At 57.9% G+C, this 18540-nt stretch overlaps 1 protein-coding gene across 1 annotated transcript in view; it reads left to right on the top strand.

Annotated features, from left to right (window-relative positions):
- The window catches only part of Agpat3 (1-acylglycerol-3-phosphate O-acyltransferase 3), a gene marked incomplete at its 5' end in the record, with an annotated part of 68171 nt that extends 50754 nt beyond the window's left edge, over positions 1–17417 (top strand). The window contains 7 exon segments of the mRNA XM_005375876.2: positions 2840–3009; positions 3204–3365; positions 3909–4062; positions 5200–5302; positions 7059–7134; positions 11841–12039; positions 12784–17417. Coding sequence (XP_005375933.1) covers positions 2840–3009; positions 3204–3365; positions 3909–4062; positions 5200–5302; positions 7059–7134; positions 11841–12039; positions 12784–12872 — 953 coding nt within the window. The 3' untranslated portion in view covers positions 12873–17417.
- Between the last annotated feature and the right edge of the window lie 1123 nt (positions 17418–18540).

Raw genomic sequence — 18540 nt, 5'->3', positions numbered from 1 at the left:
AACGGGTCTGGGGACACCCGAGCAGGGCGTGGTCCTGTGGGAAGGACGGAGAGGCCTGGCGTGGCCGAATGGGCACGGAGCCCAGCAGGCGCTGATAACGGGGAGCGCAAGGCTTCTCGAGGCCGGAACCTGACAGTGTTAACTGGAGGACGCGGGGCCCGGCACAAACGTCGAGGCACTGCTGGGCCGCACAGCTGCCAGAGGACGAGGCAGAGCAGCTGCCCGAGTGCGGGTGAGGTCCGGAAATGGGGCGCCCGCCCCAGCCCGAGGAGAGAGGCGAGGAGCAGCGGTGGGGCCACAGGGGCTGCGATTCCTCAAAGACAGGAGGCAAGCGTCCACCACACGGGGACATGAACAGGGCCATGCCCGAGCACACCACGGTGATCACAGGCCGTCAGAAACTAGGAGAAGGCCTCCGGGCTCCGGAGGGGCCGGCGCCACCAGGGAGCGAAGACAGAGCAGCCACAGCATGCCCGGGCGGACCAGGAGGGACCTCAGCCCACGGAGGCAGTCACTGTAGTCCCCGAGATGACATCAGCAGAGTTCCCTTTCAGGAGGAAGAATGAATTAAAAACAGTCGCAAAACCGAGTAAGCAAAAGCTGAGAGTGTTTGCTGCCCACAAATCTTTGCTTATTATTTTTCTTAATAGACTGGAAAGCCGGGCGTGGTGGCGCCCACCCACCGCAATCCCAGCGCTCAAGTGGGTGAAGCAGGAGCATCACCGGAAGTTCGAGGCCACCTGGGATGCACAGCAAGATCCTGTTTTAAAAAAACAAAAGAACAGACTTGAAAACAAAGTGTGGTGGTGCGCAGCTTCAGTCCTGGCGCTCAGGGCTTGTGGCAAGAGGGTTGCCACTAATTCCAGGCGAGCCTGGACTGCACGGAGAGATCTTGTCTCTCACAACTAGGCACGAAAAACCAAAACCAAAAGAACGGATGAGTAAGAACAAAAGCCATCACCAAAGCAGGGTCTGCATTTCCAGGAACAACGGCAGCCCGAGAGCCTGGTCCACGGGGAAATCTGAACACCCTCCCGAGACAACAGCACTGCCTACAGGGCCAAGCTGTGCCCTGCGCCCCGACAAGCAGCTTCTAAAACGGCGCTCTCCGCTGCGCCAGCTTGGTCATCCTCCGGGCAGGTCCAGGGCCTGTGCTCTAGCTGGGGCCTGACCTGCCCAGCTCCACGTCGCTGGGCCCCCGGAGAGGACAGACAGCCCTGGTCGGTGGTGCAGCCACGCCACAGCTCACTGTGCTCGGGAGCCTGACGGAGTTAGCTCCCCGCTCAGCATGGGCAGGGCAGCCACCCCGAGCATTCACCCTGGGGGTGCACCTCACCCCTCGGGGCAGTCGCTCTCACCCTGCCCACCCCCCTGGCGGCCACCAGGCCACCTTGGCTCTAGCCTTATCCTCTGGACACAGCAGGGGGCTTGTGCCGTCCATGGCCTCCTGCCACTGGGTACCAAGTCCGTGGGTGCTCCACGGGGCAGTGCGTCCCGCGTGTCACCCTTGCTGGGGACCTGCATTGTCTGTGCGGTTACTGGCAGGGAACGCGGGGCTGTTCCCACCTTTGTGGCTGTGAGTGTGGTGTGGGGTTTGGTGTGAGCACACTCGCTGGGCTATGTGTGGCAGGAGTTTGCAAACCTGTCGAGAGCTGCCGACTCTTCACCAAAGTGGCTGCACCCAGGTGTCCCCGTTAAGAGGAATACCACATCACCAGGCTTCAGGGGGCACCGTGGCTCTGGCCCCACCCCTCACACCCGCTCTTGCTGCCGTCCGCCTTGGAGCTCTCGGCATAGCTAGCCTCTGTTCCCAGGGCAGCTCTCAGTTGAGGACTCTGCAGTGGTAACCTGGGGGCAGGATGGGTTGGTGTCCAGCTCTAGAAGCACGGGTTGCCTCGTGACTGTCCTGTCCCGTCCTGGGAGGTTGCCCTTCTCCCACAGCTGTGGTCACGTGGTGCAGGTGCTGGCCGGTGTGCACGGCCCCTGCCCCGTGCGGACTGCACACCAGCACCAGCTCCCCTGAAAGGGACTCGCGTACACCTGGCTCCTTGCCGGACAGAGATGTGCCACCTCTTGCCATGGGCCCCTCAGACCAGAGCTCCTCATGAAGAGGCCGCGCAGCCTCATGCCCGGGACAGGCAGTTCCGTGTCCCGTCTGTCCTGAAGCAGGCACAGGCCTGTGGGCTCCAGCAGGACAGTGATGGACACGGAGCTCTCGGCGCAGGTGGCCGCCCATGTGCCAGCACCTGCAGCCCTCGGGCTGGAGCCCAGGGGCCACGGAGCAGATGCCAGCACCAACTGGAAGGGCAGGCTGCAGGGTGCGGGCTGCTTGGCACACGGGGCCCTGTGCCTGTACCAGCAGTGGGCAGTGTGGACGTCCCTCCAGCAGGCCAGCCTGGGGCTAAGCAGGGCTCACCTGGCTCGTTGGTTTTAAATTTGCAGAACTTTTGTTGCCCCAGAGCATAACACCCAAGGAGGCGTGAGAGCAAGCCTCCCCGTGCTCCCAGGATGCGACTCCTCCCAGCTTTTCTAGCAGTTGATCCCAGGTCGCAGGAGCCCACTCCCTGCTCACACAGCTGTTGGTAGCTGAGCGGCCTGCCCTTGGGCACAGCGCCTGAGGGCCAGCAGTCACCTCAGGAGTAGCGAGGGCCCCTGCCCCTTCTGGCCTGCACCAAGAATGGCCCAGAAGTTTATTAGTGATAAGCCCTAGAAACGCACTGCTAGCAGAGAACCCTGTCCCTGTCCCTGTCCCTGTCCTGGCGGCGTCCCCAGCACACACCAGCGCCTGGGGGCCGGATGGTAGGTAGCACCGCACCAACACCCCTCCCCCTGCCCGCAGAGTTGGTGATGCTGCTGGAGTGGTGGTCCTGCACGGAGTGCACGCTCTTCACCGACCAGGCCACCGTGGACCACTTCGGGAAGGAGCACGTGGTCGTCATCCTTAACCACAACTTCGAGATTGACTTCCTGTGCGGGTGGACCATGTGCGAGCGCTTCGGCGTGCTGGGGGTGAGAGCTGCAGCGAGCCCAGGATCTGGGCTCCTTCCTTGGAGATGTCCGAGCCCACATCCTCGGGCTGGGTGGTGGGCGGCTGCTCTGCAGGGCTCAGGGTGCTCCCCTCCATCCCCCAGGCGCTCCGTGGCCCCGCCGGGCCACTGCGCTCCCTCCACCTCTGAAGGGCACCACTCTCCTCCCGCCCCCAGAGCTCCAAAGTCCTGGCCAAGAAGGAGCTGCTGTACGTGCCCCTCATCGGCTGGACGTGGTACTTCCTGGAGATCGTGTTCTGCAAGCGGAAGTGGGAGGAGGACCGCGACACCGTCATCGAGGGGCTGAAGCGCCTGGCCGACTACCCCGAGTACATGTGGGTGAGTGTGTCACAGGCAGGTGGAGAGGGCGTCACTCGGTCTTGAGCTGGCTCTGACCTGCAGACGCGAGCTTCCTTGGACGCTGTTGCCCCACCGCCAGCAGCCTGGCTTTGACCAGCCGAGTCCTGGGGGTGAGGGAGAGCGGGGGTGGGAGCTTCCCGGGCCACTGCTAGTGACCTCACATGTCTGACCAGCTCTTGAGAACCTCTGTCTAGCTCAGGTTTCCAATGCCCAGGGCATGGGGCCCAGACAGGCTCGCTCTGCTGCCCCTCTGCGGCCACAGGCTGCAGCCGAGACACTGCCATTCTCCCCTCTTTCCAGGGAGTTCTTTCCAGAGAGCAGTCCTGGGGGTAGGTTTGCGTGCCTGATGCAGATTTCAGCCCTAAAATAAAACAACACTGAAGATCCCACCCCGCGCCGCATCCCTGCGTGGCTCTGAGTCTGAGTTTGCTGTGGCTCCAGGCAGCACTTGAGCTGTCCCACTGGGGCTTTGGCTCTGGCCCGTGGGCCCTGGGGTGACCCTATATCCCTGTGTCCCCCCAGTTTCTCTTGTACTGTGAAGGGACGCGCTTCACAGAGACCAAGCACCGCGTCAGCATGGAGGTGGCCGCCTCCAAGGGACTGCCGCCCCTGAAGTACCACCTGCTGCCGCGGACCAAGGGCTTCACCACTGCAGTCCAGTGCCTGCAGGGAACAGGTAGGGGCCACGGGCCACTGCCATCTCCCAGGCTCCCGCTTGCCGCAAGAACTAAAACTGCACCAGGTGTGGTGGGTACACACCTATAATCCCAGTACTCAGGAGGCTGAGGCAGGAAATTTGCTGTGAGTTCCAAGCCCAACCTGGGCTACATAAGCAAGTTCAAGGCCAGCCTGTACTACATACCAACACCCTACTTCAAAAAAAAAGAGAGAGAGAGAGAGAAAGAGAGAGAGAGAGAGGGAGAGAACCGTAAGCCCTTAAAACATCCGTGTCAACAGTGTGTAAGATTAGGTCACCAAAGCACCGAGGGAGAGCAGGGGAGTGGGATGACCACAGTGGAAGGTACTTGGGACAGTTTTTAAGGCACTAAGTAGTGAGAAACAATCATGGAATAAAAGATACACAAGGGGTGACTGAAGGATACAGTGAATGCTTAAATTTTTTAAATGTATTGGAGTAAAAGTCTCACTGCCATGAACTTGCCTCAGCATCCCCCGCAACTTCACACTCATCCCATCGACCTGGCCGCGTCCTGCAGCAGCTCTGGAGTCCTCTTTCCTGAGAGTCTGTGGCTGTGCTGTCCTGGCTGCCTCAGTGTCCTGAGAACACTTCCCTTTCGTGGTCATTTTGACTTTGGGGAGGAGCCGGAAGTCGCACGGGGCCAGACCTGGTGAATCAGGCGGATGAGGACCCAGCATCCTGTTTTTAGGAGCTGCTTTTCCACTGGGTGACACCGGGCGGCAGCAGGCACCATGTTTTTTATCATCTTCGTAAAGACACTCAGGAAAGAGGACTGCAGAGCTGCTGCAGGAAGCGGCCAGGACCACAGCATAGGAGTGTCTGAAGCAAGAGGAGGGCTCCTGGCAGTGTCTTTTACTGTACCAGTTTTTAAAGCATACACTGGAAAACTTTATAAAGGAAAATGTGATAACAGATACATGTAATTAACCTGAAAGGAGCCCAGAGAAAGGGGGAGCACGCCGAGGACAAGTGGGGAACAGGGGACAGTGGACTTGCACGCACACGTCAGCAGACACAGGACGCGCAGGAAGCGCATGCCGCAGCTGCCCGGCAAGGGCTGGGGCGGAGGGGGCCTGCTGAAGAGGCTGCTCACCCGTCGCGCTCTCCCCGTAGTGGCAGCTGTGTACGATGTGACCCTGAATTTCAGAGGAAACAAGAACCCGTCTCTGCTGGGAATCCTCTACGGGAAGAAGTACGAGGCAGACATGTGTGTAAGGTGAGCGCTGCTCCCCCGCTGCTGTCCCCAGAGCACGGAGCCAGGGCCCCCTGGGCCGGGGGCCTCCAAATGGCTTGCCTGCCGCAGCACCGAGGGCTACCCACCCCGCCAGGGCTGCGCCTGCTCATCTTCAGAGCTGGGACGCAGTGCAGACATCTGACCGGTGCCTGAGCGGGCCCAGTGACCCCGCGTTTTAGCCACGTTTCTACTCACTGAGACACAATACCCAGCAACACCCATAACTCCAAGGGGAGGGTTACTTGGGCTCACCGTTGGTAGAGGGTTCAGTCCATGGCCAGCTGGCTTCACGGCAGGACAGCGTGGAGAGGGGCCTGGCAGAGGGGCCTGGCAGAGGAGAGCAGCTCACACCATGGCGAACGGGAAGCAGGAGAGAAGGGAGGAGCGGGGAGGGGGGCGCCCCCTTCAGGCCACGCCCACAGCGAGGCCTCTTCCGACCAGACCCCACCTCCTGACAGCTAGCCAGCTCCGAGCCCCAAGGCCCAGTCCCCTCCCAGAGTCCGCCTCTGAGTTTGTGAGGCTTTGGGGGCGTCTGCATAAGACCATGACACCCCAAGAGGCAGATGTTCAGAGCCAGCCAGTGAGGGCACAGCCAGTGGAACTCCCGTGTGTATTCACTTATCTGGTCCTTTTTAATTTTTGCTTTTTACATACTGCATATGCATTAGACCTGTGTACATGTGTATGTGTGGCACACACACGTGGTGTTTGTGTGTGGTGTGTGGCACACGTGTGATGTGTCTGGTGTGCAGCGTGTGTGTGTGGTATACATGAGGTGTATGTGATGTGGGTGGGTGTGTTGGTGTGGTCCAGTTGTATGCATGTAATGTGCGGCTGTACCACATGTGCATGTCTGGGTGGTGTTCATGTGGCATGTGCATATGTGCGACTCACCACACCCATGAAGGGGCAGCAATGGAGCAGGCCTGAGCCTTGCAACCCGACCAAGAGAGCAGGGACCCAAGGGCAGCAGGGAAAGCAGAGAGCGATGGTGCTGCCAGGGGACCCCAGCTCCCGTGCACTCGTGCCCCCTCCTGGCTATCCTGGGCACTGCCGCTGCCCGTGGAAAGGCAGCTTCTCACTGGCTGATTTTTGCTTCGGACTCCTTTGTCCCTCACTAAAGTCCGCTATAAGCAGACGGCTCTCTGGGCAGCTGCGCTGTCTCCGCGGCGGCCCAGGGCTGCCGTAACGTGGCCATGACTGCACAGCCATGGCAGAGGCGGTGCAGAGCCCAGCCAGAGCCACCAAGTCCCTTGCTCAGCCTCAGGGCGACAGCTAGTGGCGGGAGGGACGTGTGGGTTCCGAGCACACCAGAAGAGGGGCACTATGTAGTGGGCAGAAGCCACATCTGGGCGTGAGGCCTGGGAGCCCACGGCTCTCCCTCGGCAACACCACAGACTGTGGCTCAGGGTGTCTCCACTTCCATCTTTTTCCCATTTGCAGCAAGTAGGTTTTGGAGGACTTGCGCAGTCGTGATCACTTCCAAGGCCTGGGTGGTTGAGGGAGGCTGTCCTCCTGTGACACAGCTCCTGTGTGGCCTGCTGCAGGGCGTCTCCCAGGCCTCCCTTGGGGGCCTGGGCAGTGCCCGCCGGGCTCCGGTGTCAGGGAGGGGGCGCTGAGGAGGAATCGCCGTGCTGCCTGCCTGCCTTAAAAGCAGAGTGGGGCCAGAGCAGAGCACACCCGCCCGTCACCCTCGAGCCGCGCAGACTCACCTGGGTCCCGGTCCTCTGTGCCGCAGGAGGTTCCCTCTGGAGGAGATCCCGCAGGACGAGCAAGGGGCGGCGCAGTGGCTGCACAAGCTGTACCAGGAGAAGGTAACGGTGCTGCGTCCCATGCCCCGTCCCCTGGGCAGGTTTGGGGAGGCAGCGCGTGGGCCTCCTGGACTGACACAGCACCGCGAGGGCCCCACGCACTTCTGATCCCCCTCCTTCTTCTCTCCTTGTTCTTAGTGTTAGAGAAGTTAACACTGGGGGAGATCATGCACATGCATCGACGCTGATGACAGGGTCAGGTTTGTGTCTTGGTTGTAGACAAGAAGTGATAGGTGTGTGGCAGACATCGCCTAGACACGGGGCAGATGCAGGCGCTGTGGGTCTGACGTAGAAAGTGCTGGACATTCTCACGGAGCCACAGCCTGCTCCCCACGCTCCGTCTGCTCCAGACTATTTTACACGCACAGCTGTGTAACGTGGGCTTCTGCTTTCAGCACCAGATAACCAGAAAGTCCTTGCTGCAGATAACAGAGGACCTTTCAGAGGCCCCAGCGAGCTCGAGAGAGAAGAGGGCAACCTCCGGGAACCAGACAAGGAGCTGGAGCCCAGACGGGGTGACGGCCTGGTGGCCGCTTCCTGGCTGCTTCCCGTAAAGTCAAGGCAGGGTTCTAATGCCTCCCTAGAAACAGAAGATAGGAAGGTGGATGCAGAAGCCCACACGGAGCCGGACCCTCCTGCTGAGTGACCCTCGGAAGGCTGAGCCGTCTCCTGGGCTGCAGGGCGTCTGCCCTGTGACTCAGCTGCCACCTGCCCTGGAGGGCTCGGAGTTCTCGCCTGTGCTGGCCTCAGCATGGACACGAGCAGGGGACTGGGAGGGAAACCATGACACCGGTGCTCAGCTGAAGGCCTGCATGGAGGAGGCTGGGCCAGGACGAGCACCCCATGACGTGCAGGACATTTGGGGCCCTAAGCCCTTCGAGGCTGGTGGGGGAAGCAGCGTGTGAGTGGGAAGATCAGGCCTCCAAGAGTGACCTGGAGGACAGGGGACAGGGACGGTAGGTGAGGTGAGGACACAGGAAAGGAGAAAACAAGATGAGGACAGGAAGGAGGAAGGGAGGGACAGCTACCCCCGGAGTGGCCTGGAGCAGTGTGGTGCACACACAGTGCCTACGCAGATCCATCCGTCATCACTTCTCCCTTACAGCTGTAGATGTGATTTATCCTGTTAGCAGCCACACACTTGCACGCACACACACACACCCCTACAGTATGCACACACGCATGCACAACACAGCAAGCCCAGTGCAGCCTTGCTGTGCTGCCTGATGGACCCCTGGGCTCCCCCGATGCCCCAGCTCAGCCCCAAGTGGCTGGGCCTACAGGTACATGGCTCATGTCCACCCAGTGGTGGAAGTTGTTTGAACAGAACCTAAAGCTACAGAAAAGAAAACCAGCTGCACTGAAAGCATTTTCTCTGAGAATAGTAGAATAGGAAACCTTGGGCAAGGCGGGTTAATTTTAAATAGTGATGTCATTAGTAGGAAAACAATATAATATAGGGCTCACATGACTGATTCCATGTACTCGGAAACCTGGATAAACTATGTGAGCTCCTGGTGTGTCTCCCTGCAATGAAGCTGGCATGGAAGCGACTTGTTAGAGCCATCTGTGACACAGCTCGACATCGTCTGAGTGGGGACAGTGAAGGCATCCCCTAAGGTCTGCAGAAAGAAAGGACGCCGCTTCTCTGCCTTGCTCAGCACAGCACCGGAGGCTTAGCTGGAGCCATCGGGCAGGAGAAGCGGGCAGAGGACTGCCGAACTAGCAGGAAGTCACACTGCCCGTTTGCAAACATCATCTCATGCATAGAAAACCTAAAAACTCTGCCCCCAAGCTGTGAGAAGATCAGGCAAATTCACTTGCAGGATATGAGATCCTGTACAAAAGCTAGTAGTGTTTCCACAGCAACAGTGAACAGGAAATCAAGCAAACAATCCTGCTTACAATGCTACATAACAAAAAGAGTCAAAGACCAGCCTAGGAGTAGCCTTAAGCAAGAGGGTGAAAACATCCACAGTGAAAACTACAGAATGTTGATGAAAAAAGTTGAACACATACACACACAAAGCGAAGACATCCCGTGCTGGTAGACTGAAAGACTTAAAATGCATATGGGCCCACAAAAGACCCCAAACCCCCAGAACAATCCTGACCAAGAACAGAGATGTGAGTATCACAGCATCAATACTGACTTCAGAACACTCTACAAAGCCATCATAACTAAAACAGCATGGTGCTGGAATAAAACTGACACACAGACCAAGGAGACAAGAGAGAATCCAGGAATAAATGCACATATTTTCAGCCAACTAGTGGGTAACAAAAGTACCAAGAATAAGCACTGGAGAGAAGAGAGCCTGTCAGGATGATGCTGGCAGAACAGGGTATATGGGCACAGGAAAGTAAAACCGGACCTTGTCCTACACACAGTCAAGTAAAGAGCCCAAAGGCCTAGATGTAAGCCCTGAAATGATGAAATTGCTGCAGGAAAACTTGAAGATGTTGGTGTGGGCAACGATTTTGAGATCTGACCATGAAAGCACAGGAAACAGAAGCAAAAATCGGCAAATGATATCAGGTCAAATTTAAAATCTTCTGCACAGCAAAGGAAACAACCCACACAGTAAAGCGACAACCACGGGGTGGGAGAAAGTATTTGCAAAGTATTCATGTGCCATGTGGTTAACATCCAGAGCGACAAGGAGCTCCAACAACTCAGCTGCACAAGCAGTGCAGTTTAGAAATGGGCACATGACGTGAACAGACATTTTTCAAATCAAGATGTGCAAATGGCCAATGAGTATATGAAAAAATGCTCCATATAACTAACCATGGGAGAGATGCAAACCAAACCCCAGTGTCATCTCTGTTAGAATGGCTGTTGTCAGGAAGACAGGCCAAAAAACAACAACAAAAAGAAGACAAAAAAACGCCGGTGAGAGTGCAGAGGAACGGGGGCCCCCACACTGCTGTGCGGTGCAGATTAGATAGTCATGGAAAACCACGTGGGCTTCTCGAGAGCCGGTAAACAGCGCCGGCTTTGCCACTGAGCTGGCAGGGCGGTGCTTAGCACGGTGAGGCCCTGGGTGTGGAGCCCGGTGCACGTGCACACGCACACACACCCGGAAATGACCTGGCGTCTGACCCAGCTGTCCTTCGCTGGACATTCATCCACAGGAGACACGGCATGTGGAAGAGACGGCTGTGCCCCCACGTTGACTGCAGCCCCAGTCACAGCAGCCAGGTCGGAGTCGCGCTTGGTGCGCCCCAATGGCTGAGTAAGTGCAGCACGGCATCCGCAACGGTCTGTTTAGCCGTTAAGGAAATGAAACCGTCATTTGGAGCAACCTCGATGGAATGGGAGGACACGTTGTTAAGTGAAATAAATCAGGCACGAAAGATGAACACTCCCTGTCCTCGCTCTCGTGCGTAAGCAAACGGAAGTCCGTGTCGTACAGGCAGAGAACAGCGGCTCCCAGCAGAGGGCAGGGAGGGGAGCAGATGCAGAGGCGTGGGGGCAGAGAAACACCAACGTCTCACGTTCCGAAGCACATTGGGGTTAGGGCTGGCGGCTGGTGGACCACATTCAACTGCACATTTCAAGATAGCTAGTCATGAGGGCTTTGAATGTTACCAACAAAAAGAAACGACAGGCGTGGAAGGCAGTGGGCACGCCCGGTTCCTGATCTGAGCGTCGCACGCTGTCCGCGTGTGTGCGGTGGTGCACCTGTGCCGTTGATGGGTCCATTCCTGTGCGGGGACAGCAACATCCTGCTGAGCAGAGTGAGCAGAGGCGAGTGCAGCGAGCGCCAGGTTTGACAGAACCGGCTGGTGTGGGTGGTTTTACACCATGCCCTGTGTTTTCCTACAGCGTAGACATCTATAATAATGCCTCTTTGCTTGCTTTGCAAATCCTCTTTTTTAAAGTTGCACTGAGGACGTCACCTTGCACGTGGCATCCTCCCGTTTTTAGTCACAGTTGTCTCCAAGGTGTATGCACAGGGGCACAAGTTTGACTCATACCTTTGGCCCTGTGTGGTCCCCACCCGCCGTGGCAGCCACCGGGTTGCTCATTTCCTGTGAGCTCCTAGGTTATTCCCCACCACTAACAAGAGTTGGGTCGGTATGACACTTACGGCAGCCACCCCTGTCTGCCAAGGCCCCTGTGACATCCAGCAGCAAGCCCCCGCCCCCACGTTATGCACTAAGAACCCAAGTGTGGAAAATTAAATGCAGAAAATAAAGTAGGAAAAATAACACCCCACAGCTTCCCACTCCACAGGCCGTCACGAGCAACACACTGCCTTTCTGAACACACACGCGCAGTCAGACGTGTTTCAAAGTATCCGTGGGTCTGCGTGCCACTTTGTCCTCTGCGTCCAGCCTACAGCTGTCACGCACGCATCTCCTCGTTCACATCTCACTGCTCACCATGTGTGACCCTGGTGGGAGCTGCCACATGATACCTGCAGGTCTCCCCTGGCCAGGCTCTCTGGACTGAGTGTCCTCTTGCCCCGGGGAAGTTCCCGGCCAGAGCCGCGGGTAGAAGGCCAACCCTGCGGTGCCCTGCTGGTTGCAGTGCAGAGTTGTTGAGCCTGACAGAATGGCGGGGTGTGACGGTGGGGTGACTGTACCCACCAGGCCCTGCGGGCCCAAGCTTCGCATCACCCCCATTTGGGGGTTGACAGTGTCTCCTGCCTGAAGGTGACACGTGCAGAGACCACGCCTTTCTGCTTCCCCGGCCACAGGACGCGCTGCAGGAGATGTACGAGCAGAAGGGCGTCTTCCCGGGAGAGCAGATCAAGCCCGCCCGGAGGCCGTGGACACTGCTGAACTTCCTATGCTGGGCCACCTTGCTCCTCTCGCCCCTCTTCAGCTTTGTGCTGGGTGTCTTCGCCAGTGGGTCCCCTCTCCTGATCCTCACATTCCTGGGGTTTGTGGGTGCAGGTAAGGGGCACGGCAGCTGTAGCTCACAGCTGGGGGCCCTGGTGGCCAGAACCACGTGGCAGTGGCTGGTGGGCGGGGGCCAGGGGCTGTTGTCCTGACCACAGGGTCATCAAGGGCCATGGCGCCTGCCTGCATGTGGCTGCCAGCCCTGGGAGGGTGCTGGGGACAGGGTCCTGGGCACTCTGTCGTGTTTGGGCCCGCAGAGGATCGGGTCCCTGCCCTAGTGCTGTCCTCTGTGTGTGCCCGGCCCTGAGCACCAGGCCAGGCCCCTCCTGAGCCCACGCAGTCACCGGGCAGCACCGACGGCACCCACCACGTGTGTGCTGCTCGCTGCAGATGGTCCCCACCGGTGGGGGCATCTGGGACGGACGCTCTGTCTACCATGTTGCCCCTCGGCTGATTCCCAGCCCCCACCCCCAACAGGCTTGCACCTGCAGGAGTGTGTGCGAGGTCACAGAGGTGACCAGGGCCAATGGCCACAAGGGGCAGCGCATCTGCTCGTCCATCTCGGCAGCCCTGTCACCACTCTGACGCCCCCGTGCACAGGAGATAGGTTGGCAGGGGATGCCACGTGTCCCTGAGCCTACCCAGCTGGCGGAGAAGTGGCCCCGCTTCCGTCTGCCACCTGAGGACCCCGTGGGATTGACCTGCTGACCCTGGAGGAAGGGCTGGGGCGGAGGGAGGGCGGGAGACCCTCGCGCCTGGCGAGTGGGTCTAACGCTTCTCTCTCTCCTGTCTTTAAAGCGTCCTTCGGAGTCCGCAGACTGATAGGAGTGACAGAAATAGAAAAAGGGTCCAGCTACGGAAACCAGGAACTTAAGAAAAAGGAATAACCGATGGCTGTGATTGAACGCACATAACCTGACGTGGTATCCAATTAACTCAATTAAAAACAGAACAACACACACAGAGCAAGGAGCAAGAGACACTTAGAAACTATTTTTCTTATTAACTGGTGACTAATATTAACCAATAAAACTTGAGCCAAGAGCAAAGAACTGACAAGGCCTGCCAGGTGAAGACGGCGCCCGGCTCCCAGCAGGCAGGGTCTCCGCGCCTGCCCGCCGCAGACAGAAGGCCCGGAGGGTGGGCGTCCGAGCTGGGCGCCACAGCTGGCTCCTCGCCAGGGGTCACCGTCTCTCCAGAGCTCCGCTTCCAAGGGGGGCCTTTGGCTGCTTTCTCTTCTTAAACTTAGATGGAGGTTTCTGTTTTTATCGGTATTTCAGGAACTTAACGTGGCCCCTCAGCTCTTCCCCTGCGCCCCTCCACACTGGCTCCTCGTGAGTCCTCCGCTGTCCCCGGGGTGGTCAGTGGGTCCCAGCCCCCCGGAGAGCTGCTGTCCCCCTGCTTGGCACCTCGCTTCCAGGCCCCAGGGCGGGGCCGGAGAAGTCCTGAGCGATAAGCACACGCTGAATGTAAGCCGCACGCGTTCAGAGCGCGGCCCGCCCGCCCGTCCCCTCGCCGTGGGGCTGGCAGAGCCGAGCACCGTTTCCCGCCCTGCAGCCCTGCTGCCTGTTAGCTGCGTGCACACACCTCGCATCTCTTCTTAAAGTGAGTGGACTGTGGCAAGCGCAGTGCGCCCCGAGGTCCTCCCGCTCCCAAGGCCTGTCCCCCTCTGCGTGGCTGTCGGGCTGGGGCCGGGCACAGGGGCCAGGGGCCGTGGCCGGCAGGACCTGCAGGATGCTTTTGGAGAAGTAGTGGCACCATCAAGTCCCTTGGGTTGACAGCGTCAGTCGGAGACGGTCCATCTCCAGCCTGTGGGCGCCTGGAGAGTTCTTACTCGTTGGTCTGAGGATGGCTCGCCACTTCCTGAGGGGAACTGGAAGCAGAGGCCCCCTTCGCTCCCCTCTGTGGGGCACGATGTGACCTCAGGGAGGCTGCCCTTGTGCGGGCAGGTGTCCTGCGGCCCTGAGGCCACCACCCACCTCCGGGACGGCCCTGCGGAGGACAGGGTGTCTCCGTCTGCACTCAGTGTCTTCCGCGAAGCCCGTCCCACCCGGTAGATGTTTCTTCCGGCACCATGAGTCCGGCCTGGCAGATGGTGGCTGCCGGGCCACCTGGAGTGGTGGGCAGGTCTCTCCCGCCTCGGCTGACTCGGGCATCACGTCGCTGGCCTCCCGCTCTGGGCATCCGTCCGGAACTTCCCGCAGCCTCCCTGACCGTCACGCTCCCGTCACCTTCTTGAGCAAGGGGGAGAGCTGGGTGTTCTCTGGCAGTGGAACCAGCATTCCGGAGGTAGACGGATTGAGTCTCTTAGGGAAAACCCAGAGACAGAGGCAGGAATATTAGAGAGGAGGGAACAGCCGACTCTGCGTCAGCCCTGGGTGCGTGGGGGACCAGGGAGGCAGCCGGGGTCTGGAGCGGGGAGCAGCGGGGCCTTTGTGCTCTTCACAGGAGCAGTGGCCGCGTGCTGTGCCTCATGAGGGCGACAGCTTCACCCAGGAGCGCACTTCGACCTCGCCGCCCTCTCGGCGTGGCCCCCCAGCGCCCCCTTCCTTTTCCTCCCACGTCGCGCGGTTCCTTCTCTTCCGTGTGCTCTGGCTCGGGTCGTCGCTGAGTCACTGACCCTGGGTGCTTGCGGCGCTGCAGGGCCACCCTGCACGTTCGGGCCCAGCACTGCACCCGGGCTTCCGCGCTGTGCGTTTCCCAGCTATGGCTTCCCCAGAGCCCCCTCCCCGGCCGACATGGGAGGGATCAGCACTGGGCTGAAGATCAGGGCGCAGGCTTCACCCCGAGATCCCTTATTCTGGCCCAGCTCTGCTAGCACCGCGACACCAAGCCCTCCGAGAGCAATAAAAACCATGCTGTGAATGTTTTTTTTTTTTGCTTTCACCTGCTTCTGAAGAAAGGGGGAGGAGCGCTCCTTTGATCTTAAAATTAAATTCACGTATGTCAGAATAGTGCTCACTCTTTTCCTTTACCCTGGTCCCGAACCTCGTGCTTGCTGGCGTCCTGTTGGATTCAGGCAGTGTTGGCGCCAAGGCATCTCGGCACTCTCAGACACCCATGCTGGCCACCGAGGGGTAGCGCAGTCCAGGCCTGGGGGCCGAGGCCTGGGCAGAGCTGTGGGCTGGCCCTGGGGCTCATGGGAGGCTCCCAGGACCCCAGGTCCTGCCCTTGGGTGCCCTACCTGGAACGTGGTCTCTTGGGCCACCAGCAGCCCATGCATGCCTCCTGTGTCTTCTGGCACAGGCCCGAGTCAGGTGCCTTGGGGTCCCGCCCTCCCTGAGGGCTTGTCCGCTGTCTCCACGGTCTTCCCACATTGTCCTGGCTGTGGCCCTCCTGGTCCACTCGCACAGACTCGGACCGCCCTGTGTGAGCTGGGGGAGGGGCGCGGTTCTGTGTGCCCCTCCCCCGCAAAGTTCCAAGGCCTCCCAAAAGCCTGCATTCCCCAGTGCCTTCGCGGAGCTCCCGGCTGCTGGGGACCTGTGCTTCTGTCTCGGGGCTCCTTGAGGTGGCCGGCAGGAAGCTGGGAAGGAACCAAGTGGTCACAGAAAGGCATTTCCTACTCCAGGGACTTTCTCTAAAGTAAGGCCCAAGGAGAGTCTGAAATGGCTACATACCGAGAAGGCCTTTAACCCAGAGACAAAAAACAGCCCTGCTGTCCGGCACGTGGTGACAGCACAACGCAGCCCTCCTGAGAGGCACAAAAGTCCCTGCCTCGGACACAGAGTCCGATCGAAGAGCTGAGCTCTGTGTGTATAACCCACAAAAGAATACAGGACAGCAACGTGAGCAGCACTTATTTGTAAAAAGTAACGCAGGTGTGATCCTGATCTCCCCCACTCCCCGGCTGTGCCCCATGACATGAGTGCGCCCCCTCCTTTTAGCTGGCCAAGTTGTCCCTGAGCGCTGGTGCCGACCTGCAGAGACCAAGATGCAGCGGTGATCCAGCCTCAGGTCGCACCCACAACAGACCACGCACGGTCACGGGGCGTCCACGAGCATCCGATGACCCGTCTCGGGTTTGGGGCAAGGAACAAGTGGCTGTCTGCATGTGGCTCTGTGTCTGTCCGGGATGCAGGACAGGCCCAGTATAACCTCCCCTGCCTGCCGACTTCCATTCACCTGCCCGGCCCCGTGTATACACTCACGCTGCCTGTCTCCTGCCCCAGCAAGCCGCATGCGAGCCCTGGCACGCGACACGCAGTGCCCAGCAGGGCAGCGCAGCCTCTGGTCCCTCTGCAGTGTAGCTGGGCTCAGGGCAAACCCTTGAGCCAGAAATGCCTGCCTTTCTCCTAGAAAGAGCATGTCCCGGCCTTTCTCTGGTGGCCGCCCCAAACCAAAGGCAACCTGCCCGTAGCATCCTGGTCCTGGGCACACGGGAGGGCGTGACCCACGGAGCTGGGCTCTGGCTTTGTCCCAGGACCCTGCTGTGGGCTGTCAGAGCAGGTGCTGAGCCTTGGGCTCCTGATTCTCTCATGCTGGGGCCAGGATTCAAAAACACAGGGACGACGTGGGGTACAGTGTCGCACTGTGATCTGCCTGACTGGCTGGGCGCACCCGTGAGTTAACTTTATGTCAAGCGTGTGCTGCTTGTCATGTAGCATTCTCAGACTGTTCTGGAGCCCAGAAGTCGTGTGGGCGCCAGCCCCGGTCCACCCAGGCAACACGGCAGCATCTGCCCAGATGGCTGGGTTGGGGCAGAACTGATCTTTGCACTAATGAGGTCACCTGAAGCTTTCGTTTCTAACTTTTCAGTTTCCTAACTTTCTGTTGCAAAAGTACTGGACAGAAGTTGAACTGTGAATGAGACACTGAAATGCACTAAATTGTATTAAATTAAACTGGAGTTACTTGACCCGTGAAGAAATGCCTCCAATCGACTTGTATTTATTGTCTCAGAATTGTAGTTGTGACAATCAAATGTTACTTGCCTCAAGGCCAGGAGACTTGACTGGCTTCTTAATCGTCAAGCTTGCCGGCGCGTACTGTAACTGTACATGACCATCTCTCTGGAAGACCACGCCATTACTCCCAGCGCCGCCCATGACAGACGTTAGGTTCTTTTTCTATTACTGAGAAATCACCATGCCTGACTGTTGGCCAGTTTTTGAAGGACACGTTGTATACAGGGTGCAATGTATTATAGAGCTGCTTCCTTTTGTACACTTCATTTTTACAAGTTTTGCTACTCACAAGCTTTATAGAGTGGAGAGGGAGGCGCTTTGCTGGGAGCTGGGGGGGACCTTGCAGGCCGGTGTCCCGAGGAGCGGCCATGTCGGCGACTGTGCAGAGCTCTCTCCGACCTGGCCGTGGGGGAGTGTGTGTGCTTGGTGGTATTTTCTGGGTAAGATGCCCCAGGCATCACATTTGTTTGTTAAAAATGCTACTGTGAAAGAGAGGAATGAAATGTCCACAATATAAGAGAAAGTGACTCTTGGCCTCCTTTTGTTTTATTTCTGGTCTGTGTGGACTTTTCCCGGCGGAATAATCGCGGCCACCTCTCAGGCCCTGACCTTTCGGAGGCCTCAACCAGCTGCCCAGGCTCCCAGTCCTGCACCTGGTGCCTTCTGGAAGGAGCCTAGAAGGAGACCTGTCCAAAAGCGTGGAAACTCGGCTGGCACAGAAATTGTGCTGAGTGACCCGTGTCCAAAGCCAAGCTTTCATTCAAAGCAGGCATGTGTAGGCCCAAAACTTTTTACAAAGCAAATTTTATTGAGAAAACCAAGGAATTCCCCTATCTGCTTTATTAGAAGACAGAACAAAAACTTAGTTCAAACAAAGGGTATTCGGGGTTCTTGTTTGTCTCGGGAAATAAGCTGCGTGCAGAGTCACACCCTAACTCGGGAAGGACCCCAGATGAGAGGCTGCTCCCTGCTCGGGGCTACTTCCCTCCAGGGTGGCACTGGGGGCCTAGGCTCAGTCAACACGCGCATTTACACACGCACATACTCCTGCACACACAGGCACACGTGCCAGGCGTGCCTTTGTACTCACCCTGCTCCCCAGGGGAGCGAGACGTGGTCCTGCAGGAGCAGCCCTGTGTGACAGTGGCCTCGGAGACCCCTTGTTTTCATGTGTCTCCCCCAAGGGGATGGCAGAGTGGTGCGGCAGTGGGATTTGCAGAGAACAGCTCCTCTGAGAAAGTGCTTCCCCACCCATGGAATTTTTTTTTTTTTTTTTTAAATTTTTTATTTTAAAGAATAAAAGAAGGATAACATAATAATAGGGGGGACTTAGCAAATTACAGACAAAATGGTAGGAAATTATCAGTGGTTATCATTTTACATATTATTGTCTACAAAATAGTTTCTCAGGAAAACAAATAGACAAATAATAGTGAGTTAGAGACAAAAGAGGTAGGAGATTATCAAGAGTTGTTGTGCTATACTTCGGTATCTTCAAAGTGGCTTCTAAAGAAAATAAATAGAGCTATACATGAGTGACCTATTGAAAAATCATTAACTATTCTCAATGGTTGTTGTAGGAAACACATAATAATAAACATACATCCATTTATGAAATAGGATAGGAACATTACAAACTTTACACAGTTAT

The sequence above is a fragment of the Chinchilla lanigera genome, unplaced genomic scaffold (genome assembly GCF_000276665.1).
Source record: "Chinchilla lanigera isolate Chin_1 unplaced genomic scaffold, ChiLan1.0 scaffold00006, whole genome shotgun sequence".
Lineage (NCBI taxonomy): Eukaryota > Metazoa > Chordata > Mammalia > Rodentia > Chinchillidae > Chinchilla > Chinchilla lanigera.
This window is presented reverse-complemented; position numbering and strand designations above follow the sequence as displayed.